At 47.4% G+C, this 9900-nt stretch overlaps 3 protein-coding genes across 3 annotated transcripts; all 3 read right to left on the bottom strand.

Moving 5' to 3' along the window:
• Positions 1 to 749: 749 nt before the first annotated feature.
• Positions 750 to 2095, bottom strand: BDV38DRAFT_232442 (SDR family NAD(P)-dependent oxidoreductase). The gene is made up of 4 exons (XM_032053041.1): positions 1987 to 2095; positions 1673 to 1924; positions 1319 to 1604; positions 750 to 1243 (listed from the first exon to the last, which is right to left on the bottom strand). The coding sequence occupies exons 1-4, from the start codon at positions 2026 to 2028 to the stop codon at positions 978 to 980; spliced, it is 846 nt and encodes a 281-aa protein (XP_031920034.1). The 5' UTR covers positions 2029 to 2095; the 3' UTR covers positions 750 to 977.
• A 2322-nt stretch (positions 2096 to 4417) lies between these two features.
• Positions 4418 to 6495, bottom strand: BDV38DRAFT_5513 (uncharacterized protein). The gene is made up of 5 exons (XM_032063538.1): positions 6388 to 6495; positions 5666 to 6232; positions 5458 to 5592; positions 4697 to 5401; positions 4418 to 4632 (listed from the first exon to the last, which is right to left on the bottom strand). Exons 1-5 carry the CDS (start codon positions 6439 to 6441, stop codon positions 4630 to 4632), a joined length of 1464 nt encoding a protein of 487 aa, XP_031920033.1. The 5' UTR covers positions 6442 to 6495; the 3' UTR covers positions 4418 to 4629.
• Positions 6496 to 7072: 577 nt separating this feature from the next.
• BDV38DRAFT_232429 (MBL fold metallo-hydrolase) lies at positions 7073 to 8670 on the bottom strand. Its single transcript, XM_032053040.1, has one exon. It carries the CDS (start codon positions 7977 to 7979, stop codon positions 7089 to 7091), a length of 891 nt encoding a protein of 296 aa, XP_031920032.1. The 5' UTR covers positions 7980 to 8670; the 3' UTR covers positions 7073 to 7088.
• Between the last annotated feature and the right edge of the window lie 1230 nt (positions 8671 to 9900).

The following is a 9900-nucleotide window of genomic DNA, read 5'->3' as shown; positions in this document are numbered from 1 at the left end:
CCCCACTGTGAATGCATTGTAGTTGAGCTTTTTGGTGGCTATAGCTTAGGTGTTCCTCCTGAGTAATTGACACTTAGAAAGCCGATATAAGAAGTGTGGGGAAGGTCTTTTGTGTGAAAATCAAAACCACCAGTGGTTTATGATGATTTTTTTTTCTCGCACAGAAATTACACTAGCGAGGTTATTACTAAGGTACTGAGAAACCCTGATACATCCAATTAATGGCGTAGCTAAATAGACAGGTATGACGATTTAAGGAAAGATGAAGCTTTTTCCATGGTACCAAAGTCGATCCCTGTTAATTATATCTCTCGATCCATATAAATAGAGATAGTATCGAGCTATGAATTTCAGTACTCTATTGCTTCTGGGTTTATGTAGGCCACTGGGATTGTAATGCAAGTCCTAGACCATTAGGTTGGGTGTGCGAAGATGGAAGTTGATGTCCAATGATTCGTGTGATTGGATTTAATTCACCAGGTTGACATCCAAGTATACTAGCTACAGTAGTGCTTTCACTATTGAGCCTAAGTAGGGATTTACGCACTCCATATGGAGTACACTTCATGCTCGCGTCTTGTCCACGGATACAGACCAGAGAGATTAACAGAGATATTGATTGAGTGAGACTAGGCCCAATTATCCGCAAAATATCCAATGAATCCAGTGTTACCCCGGACCAAGCGAGGCCAAAGTATTATCTCTTACTTGCTATTTGGTGGTTATTCTATTTTCTATATCTGTGGAATAAAAAACCATTCCATTTGACCACCTGAAGTTAGCTGGACACCTTTGGCGTCTATATAGGGCAATGTATAGGGCACTTTCTAGTCGACGCTTACAAGATAGCTATAAAGGCTTCAAACGTGCAGAATTTGACTCGTAGTTTGAACTAAAATGCTATCTTCTGCCTGTACATCAACGGAGCGAAATAGAATAGATCATAAGACCAGCAGCATACCGTTTCCGAGAAAGCTTCACAAACTGGTCCGAGGTATGGTGAGTGTTATTCCACTATCGATGATGAGCGTGGCTCCATTCGTGTAACTTGCCGCTGAACTGCACAGGAATACGATCGGATCCGCAACTTCCTCGGGGTTTGCAGCTCTTTTCAATGGGGTAATTGCCTTGATAGCAGCGCCCAGTTCAGGGACTCGCTTCAGGCTAGCTTCAAACATTGGTGTGTCGGTGTAAAAGGGGGCAACGATATTAACTCGGATGTGGTTCTTGATGTTGTCCATTGCTAATAGGGTGAGAACCAGGACATCAGCACTAACAATCTTGGAAATTGGGGAGGGCTTTTTGCTGGTCCTCTTACCTGCTGTTTTGGCTATTCCTGCTACAGCGTGCTTGGAAGCTGCATATGACAGCATCCCAGGCGCAACCATGGTGCCATTCACAGAGCTAACCACAACAATAGAGCCACGGCCAAGGCTGCGCGAAGTACCGTGACGGGCACTCTGGTGCATGCGAGGCTCCTGTTTGGCCATCGCGGCTGAGACAGCTCGCAAAACCAACATTGTGCCTCTAGCATTGACCGTCATTGTCTGGTCATAGACATCGACCTTGAGATGCTCGGTTGTCGCCCCGGAAATACTACCAATCTGGAAGGTTCAGCAGTGTCAGTCTCCATGGGCGAAGATTGTCGCTCCCTTCGGTTCTTCTGACTTACCCCCGCTGAGTGTACGCAATAGTCAATTCTGCCAAATTCTTTGATTGCTGCGTCAACCATGTTGTTCACGGCGGCCTCATCAGAAACGTCCACCTGGACTGTTGTCGCGCGAAACTCAGGATAAGTGGCCCATTTTTGGCTCTCCTTAGCGACTGATTCAGAGCCGCTATGGTTCAGATCGGCAAGAATGATGCCTTCTACACCGGCTTGGGCGAGGGCAAAGACTGTCTCCTTCCCGATTCCTGAGGCAGCCTGCCATATATCTTGTTAGAGGAGGTCATGATTGACGCTCGGGAAGACAAGAGTAAACGTACGCCCGTGACGAGGGCAATGCCGCCGTCCAGTGTGATAGCCATCACAGGGGTTGCAAATGTGCAGGAAATTACTTGAAGATGTAAAGCGAAGGTAGGTTGGTGAGTGCTGTGAGAAATCGAGACAATTTTTAATGGGAGGGGAACGGGACAAGAAGGGTATATACTATATTTCAGCCGACACATAATCGGATACTACTCTGAGCAGGGTGACAGGGTCCATCAACCCCCAACTTTAGTATACCATCTTATTGGATAGATGGCTATTATAATCCTAGCAAACATTCTTTGTTTACGTAGGCAGCAACAAAGAAAAGGACTCGGGACTAGTACTAGTACTTGAATAGCCGCTATAGTGGTAGATAATATTAGCCCTAATTTTATGTATACTGCCAGGAAAGGAAGGAAGCAAGGAAGTTTGAGATAGATCATAGTTAGTTAGTTAGATATAGATTATTATATAAGAAACCCGACCCGGGCGACCCTAGCTCGGGAAGTGTAGAATAAATTATTTGAAAATTAAAATATTTTATATAATCTAAAACTATCTATATAGTATAGCTTAAGTATTGACAGAACCTGAATACTTTGCTTAGTTACAGTGAGGTATTATTATCTAAGACAGTAAGCTGAGTCATCTACTGTTATATTTATTTTATATTTCTCAAATTCTAAATTTCTTTTTTATTTTTTTTATTTACTAAAATAAATAATCTCTATATTAAAAAAATATTATTTAAAAAATTCTACAGAGTATAGTCCTAGAGTTAACTATTATTTTTGTAAAAATGTAAGGGCACCTTTGGCGTACGTAATCAGGCTAGCGCTACGCCGTCAGAGCCTAGTTAGGCCAACGGGCTTCAGGATAGGTAGTACGGAGAAGTTATCTCGTGTTCCGATTACTAGAAAGATTGTATGTAAAGTAGAACAGAACGAATCGCTTAAGGATCTGAATCCTCTGCGCGATTCTAATATATGTAGTGTTGTGGGCCCCGGCGCCTCGGCGGGGTATTGTTGCCTGAGGCAGCGGGTTGAGTCATCCACTGTTACAAAAAAGAAGATTTTATACTATTTTTATTTCTCCAGAAATCTTTTATACTATAATTACTATTATTATTATTTTTAATATAGTTTCTTTTTTTTTTAGTTGATTTTTTTTAAAAAAGATAAGCTTGCTTTAATATTTTCTAGTTTTCTTCTAGTAAATTTAGTTACTAATTTTAATTTAAGAAAAAAATTAGTAGAGTAATTGTAACGGCGGTATACTATATGTGACCCCAGGGCATTCGGAATCGTTGATCCCGAATTATGACCTTTTAGTCTTGTGGAATATTGGGCCCTGGCAATATCTCTTACAGTAATATTAATAATTTTATATAAAATTTATCCTCTAAATTTGATTACTGGAAAGCAGCGAGGGGCACAAAAGAAAAATACTACACCAATATATAACAAAGTACTATTGATAAACAGTATTCTAAACCATTTTCAGAAGATATTTAGTGAAAGTCATCACCTCTGTCGTTGATATAGGGTGAACACCCCGTGGATTGCATTACATAGAAGGAATTGCCCTCAGTTGCAGATTTAAACCCCTCTGGCCAATGGCAAAGTTAAGAGTCCGCGAGTAAGGCCTACACATCGAAAAGAATGGAGGCTGGCTGAGTCGCGGGATCGGCAGTTTTGGACTGGAATAGTATGAGTGAAATGTTTGGTGGGCAGCACGTGCAGTCCCGGCCACTTGCTGATTGCTCAGTGAGCACGCACCGGCAGTTGGGGTCGCTCCCGGATTGCTCTGGCTTCCCCCCTGAGTGATCCGGGAGTAATTCTCACTCGCTTTCTACCATTACTCACATAGGTTCTCTAAACCGTGGAGAGACCAACAACCCACAAGTTCCTGAGGGGATCGCAAAGACAAGCTATCTTCTTCTACTGCCGAGAAAGCAATCCGTCTAGAAGTTTCTGCTGGTTCTTCTGTATTGATGTTTACGTGGTGGTCTAGAAGCACACAATGGCCACCCAGGGGAGTGCTATCATTGGGCATTACCGTCGATAGTGGCCGAAACCACCTGGCGCTTCGGCACGCAAGCTGTGAGTTGCCACGTCGACAGCAGTTCAGAAGAGAGATATATAATTCCGTTATCCCGCTGTCATATTCCTTCAGCGCAACTCAGCCGGGAAACAATAGCAACGTGAGCCTTGCTCAACAATATAATCAATGAGCTTTCGCCTCTGCGTAGTATTATGCTTGCCAGCAGGATGCAATCTGGGTCCATGGAGACGTTCCGCCGTCCGACGCAACGTATGGGGCATTTTCAGGTGTCTGCACGCACTGGAATCAACCCGTGGTGGAACCGTCCACCGATAGTATCACGATCAGGTTATGAACAAAAACTGTCCACTCTATGACCCCACATTGCAATCCCTGTCATGCGTGAGAGCCACGCAAGCTGTTGGAGTCAGAACCTGCCAAGGCTAGAATATACGTGGTAATGACGGGAGTCCTGCGCGCGTCCATGACAGACCGACCGTACATTGACCAAGTGCGATTTCCCTCCATCTATGCTGCATTATGATTGGGAAAGGGCAAGCCCGTGACAGCAGAATATAAGAATGTGTTGCTAGCAGTATGTCACCGGCTGGGGATTACTAGGGAAAGTCAATCTATGTCTCTGTCCAAGGGTACCTGTGGCTGTTATGTCGTAGAACGGACCTGTGATGCAGACGGCTTGACATCGAACCCCTTTTGCGAGAAGCGAACAATTATGGCTTTGCACACTTTCACCTGGTTGGAATACGGGCGTAAATACAAAAGCAAGGTCTCGTACGCAATCTGAAAGGGAAATATAGCGGCGGCAGGGCCATATATCTTCATCTGGTCGTCCAAGAAGTAGTCCATACTTTGGCAAATTCTGATAGAGAAGTCAACGGGCCCCTCTAATATCTGAAAGGTGGAACCGGTATCGAGGTCTCCAAAGCCTCGAGGGACTCTGTTCAATCCTTCCAGTTGGTCGATTTGCGCACGACAAATAATCTGAAAGGCCCAGGAATGAATGAGAGCGGTAGCCGTGAGGGCATTGGGAAACCAGAACGACTGTATGGACGTGTCGCCCGAAGTTGCGCCCTTTGACTTGGGCCAGTACAGAGGTTCTCGAAAAGAGTTTTTATATGACAGTTCCCATTGTTGAAGATTCATGAGGATTTTAGTTAGTGCCAGTGCGACTTCCCGCCTTTCAGCGACGCTATTCTGTGGGGGGACCTGTTTTACTGAGTCCGTTTGCTGCAGTAATGACGGAAGAACAGCGGCACAGCTTAACAGCTGTTGCATAGGAGACGGGAAGTGCTTCTGAAACGGAACACTTTGCCACTCATTGAGCTCCAAAAAGGTAGGTGTACGCGAGAGGATAGCTTCGATCAGCTGCAATCGTGTTATCTTGCTGTCCCACATTCTTGGGTCTTTCTGTTTCGACATACAATAATAGGACGGAAGCCAACAAATAGTCGGTGAGCAGTCGAGACAGTAAACTGATCTGGACCAATGATTCGCATTATTTCACCCACTGCTCTGACATGGGCTATCCAGCCTTTCTGGGAGGTTGGCATCACCAGCTGGGGAACGAAAGACCAATGTCATTAGTGAATCCACAGTAGCCGGCTGAATTCGCGTTTGCTCTCGGCGTACCTCTGCAAGTGTCAAAGACATGATCGCTGCGACAGTTTGCTCGCGACAGTGATCATCACTGAGAAGCAGTCGGCTTCGCAGCTGATGGATCGCAGAACAGTAGCATCGGAGACGCTGGGAGTCACACTCTTTTTTTGCCTGCTCTTTACAGAGAATCGAAAGTCCTAGGGTTCTCACTGTCTGAAGGAGAAGAGATCCGTATCGTTCTTCATTAATCAAATGGGGAAGCGCGTCCAACCAGGAAGCGCAGACCAGCGATTGCGATGTATACAGCTCCGAGAGGGACACCGGCACCTTGAGCCCGGGGATGAAATGGTCAATGGCCACCGCCAGCAACTCTTCCGCTGTCGACCATCTGAATTTCGTGAAATTCAGCAAGACATTTCCCGTCGCGCTGCTCACTCCCCGTGGAGCCGGTCGGATGCCCCGTCGACGCTGGTGTAGATCGGTGTTATTGCGGGTGGCTCCCGGGGCTTGGTGGACAAAGATGACATGTTGCTGCTGATACCCTGGGCATGCTTCTCGAAAATGGAGGCACTGCGTACAGGCAGGGCGTTTCCCGTCACACTAGTCTGTTTAGTTAGTTCACTATCACCAGCGTCCACGTACCCGGCTTGGAGTGGGTGGAGAAACAAAAATAAAATAAAATAAAAAAAAAAAAAAGAAAAGAAAAGAGAAGAAAAAAGGGAAAAAAGAAAACACAAGCAGGAAAGGTGACGTACTCCGATTTTACGATCCCGGCAAGGTTGACAAACCGCTTGGCTTTTGAATTTCATTGTCCTGGAGGCAATGACACTGTTCAACACTTGGCTTGGAGAGGAGGAGGCAAGTCACAGAGAAGAGGCGGGTGATGACGAGAAGACGATCGCGGGGGCGTCCAAGGTCCCAAGTTCAATTGGCCACGCCACGGGGTCCGCCTTGGCGGTGAGCATTTCCCATGCAAGCTCGCGCAAGGCTCGACAAGACCCACCCGTTTGATCATCATCCCTAAATTGACGGATCTGGATTTAGCTCCCAGGACTCCGGGACAGAAACCGATTTAAATCTCCCTCCCTACTACGACTACAGGATCATTGAGTTGGAGTCTCACGTCATATGATACCGAGGACGATTCATGTGTTGGTACGAGTACAACTGAATAAATACATGGAAGTTCCCTTTCATAGCCCCATTCCTCACGCAACCACCCGGGCGCCAGAGTCATTCGACCGGCGGGTGAAATGAAGTCAATCATGAAACAGCTGGCGGAGACCGACCGACGAACATCGAACTCTCCAGCTCTTTTCGTGCAATCGCGGCTCCAATGTGTTTACTTCCGGCAGCCCCCGTTTCCTCCTCTCCCAGAAATCCGATCCCATCCACGGCAGTCCGCAAGGTCTGGTCTTGTCTTTATCATGAAAGGCGAGAGGGGGGGGGGGGAATGCTAGAGGATCGTAGTCCGCTGACCGGACGTAACCCAGCGAACGTGGTCCGCAACACCGGATGATTCAAAATCACGCCGGGCATCGTCTTTGCCCTCCGGGAAGTGGCTGAACGAGTCATAATGCAGTGGTACCAGGATCTCTGCTCCGACGTCTTGGAAGGTCCGCGCCACTTCTGTTCCGTTCATGATAATCCGGTACGGCTCGCCGACATCCGAGATCAAGTAGGCCGCGCCCATATTCAAGACGGCCACTTTAATGTGAAATTGTTCGCGCATGCGTGCCAACTCAGGCAGGTACAGCGTATCTCCGGAGTACCAGATGGCATTGGGGCGGCCGTCCGTGCTTCCAAAGCCCGGGCCGGTAATAATAAAGCCCGTCACCTGCCCGCCGGGCATGTGCTGGCATGGGGTTCCAGTGAAGTTCCATACCTGGCCATTCAATTCCAGGCTGACCGTCTTCCAGTTCTCCATGGCCTGCACGCCTGGCCGAGGTTGCAGCGCATCCGTTCCAGCCGGTGTCGTGAGGACCTTACGACCGTCAAGGAACCTCATCCGGGCAATCGGGTCGAGATTGTCCGGATGGTCTTCATGGCTGAGCAGGACGGCATCGATAGGAGGAATTTGTTCGGGCGTCAGAGCCGGCTCGAGCAAGGACCAGATCGCTTTGCTGAGGCCAGGGACAGGAAAGCTCGTGTTCTGGGGCGAAAAGAAGGGATCAATGAGGAACGTCACACCGTTGATGTCGAAGACGGACGCGGCATTGATGATATGTGTGATACCGAAATTGATAGCCGACGCAGCAGCCCCCGAGGCGCTGTTGTTGACGGCCGCCGGAGAGGCAGCCACCAGCGCCGCGCTCAAGGCCAAAGGATAAACGGGCAGAAACTTCATTGCGGGGTCTAGGACACGAGATGAAAGGAGCTGGAATGAAAAATAAAGAAACAGGAAATCTTGCTCTCATAAGAATTGACAGAGAGACGAGCCAACCATCTTATATACTAGTAGGATTCTCATACTATTCGCCATCGCGGTGCACGACGGACACGACCGTATTACCAATCCGTTGAATAGTAGCTTGCCGCGTTTGGTTACTCAGGCCGCCAAGACGTGGCAAGTTCTCTGCCCTTGGAGACTAGTTGTCCTTCGCAAGCTCCGAAGGGAGCATCCGGAAGCTTATGAGGTCACAGAACCGCCGATGGATGATCCTCGGGTCATCGACAGAGGATATGTGGGATGCCGGGTGGGGCTGATTAGTTTATTCATGGACTACTGGTAACTAGTGTACGGTCCGGAGTATGGAAGCGGGAAACCTTGGACTGGAACCGGCACCCAACTTTCGGCTTCAAGCCACGGAGGAGAAAAGAACCGAACGCCACTGGCTAAGGAAGGAGGAGTACGAAAGGTGCAGAAACACATTCCACATCACCTCAGCAAGCATGCCAAAACAAAGTCCCACTAATCCTAAGGTGTGAGCCAATATTAGCCTACAGAAAATCTTGAGCTCGGTCAGAATGGAGTTCTAATTGTTAAATTACCCATGGGACAACCATCATTCACAGAATGTCATCATGCGGAGTCATCCTGGACTCCGTGACATATACTAAATATATACGAATTCTAAATTTCCATATAAATACACTCAATATATATAGATTACTATACTATAGTATAGCATTTAATTAGACAATGGCCCACTGATACCGATTAATTTTGCACACAAGTTCGATTCAAAATAGTGCCCCTCACTAACCAAAAAGTGATTCAAGTCGTTCCTCAACCATAATATCAATCCAATGGGGTCGATGCTCTTTCCTTTCTTGGAATTGCCATCAGTATCCTGATCGCGATTGAACTAGAGTCTGTGTTCCGTAGAATGATAAATCTTCATCGCCGAGATCCAGCAACGGGTGAAATTCCTCGAAATTCCTCCCGCGGCTATAGCATTGTTGGATTTGGTGCAGCTGTTCTAGCCAGTGGTCAATTATGGTTTGCATGGACGTGTACCCCAGATGTTCACTGGTTTACCCCTACTCTTGCTGGAGTTCCCTTCGGTATGGGGAGCGCCTGCGTCTTTATCTACTCCAGTGACGACAGGGCACGCTCCTATGAGATCTATTCAACACCTGCACTAGCAGGGAATATTGTCTTGCGCAGTCCTATGGGAGTATGTCTACCTCTCGCGGGGCCATCGATGTACAGCACCTTAGGCTTGAACTGGGCGAGCGCGCTTCTGGGAAGATGTATATAAGAAGAGACAGGTGGAATGTGGTTGAATAGTACCCTATGGCAATTATCATCGATATGACAGGCTTTAAAGGCAGTTTTTCAATTGTACTCTGGCGGGTTGTATACGGATGAAACCTAACTGCGATGAGTGATGCAAGTTGGGGGTGACAGGCGGATTGTTCGGTTAGCTACAGCGATGCAATGGAAGAACGGCCGTATGCTGTTTACGAGCGCACCGAGCCAAGGTGAACCCTCTGGAATTCAAACGAGCGAAAGTTCCGAGGATATCTGCAACGGGGCCGGAATCCAAGGTCTTGGCGGGTACTGGTTCCCGATTTGGAAGATGGTTCCAGAGGAACCAGATCTGCAGTGTGGGGTGTGAATCCTTCGGTCCAAGTGGGATGCCGAGTCACATGGGGCTAATCTATAGGGCTTTCTTTTGGCCCCCGTAGAGATTTTCCAATTTGTGTTTGTCCATGCACTAACTCTACTATCTTCCGAACCCGTAGGTCAATTATTATTCCCCATGTTATCCGATGGTCAACGACAAGGGCTCTTTGAAACCTAAATGCACAGTTGTTAACCC

The sequence above is a fragment of the Aspergillus pseudotamarii genome (assembly GCF_009193445.1).
Source record: "Aspergillus pseudotamarii strain CBS 117625 unplaced genomic scaffold BDV38scaffold_1, whole genome shotgun sequence".
Taxonomy (NCBI): Eukaryota; Fungi; Ascomycota; class Eurotiomycetes; order Eurotiales; family Aspergillaceae; genus Aspergillus; species Aspergillus pseudotamarii.
Note: the sequence above shows the minus strand (reverse complement) of the source record. Positions and strands in the feature narration are given on the sequence as shown.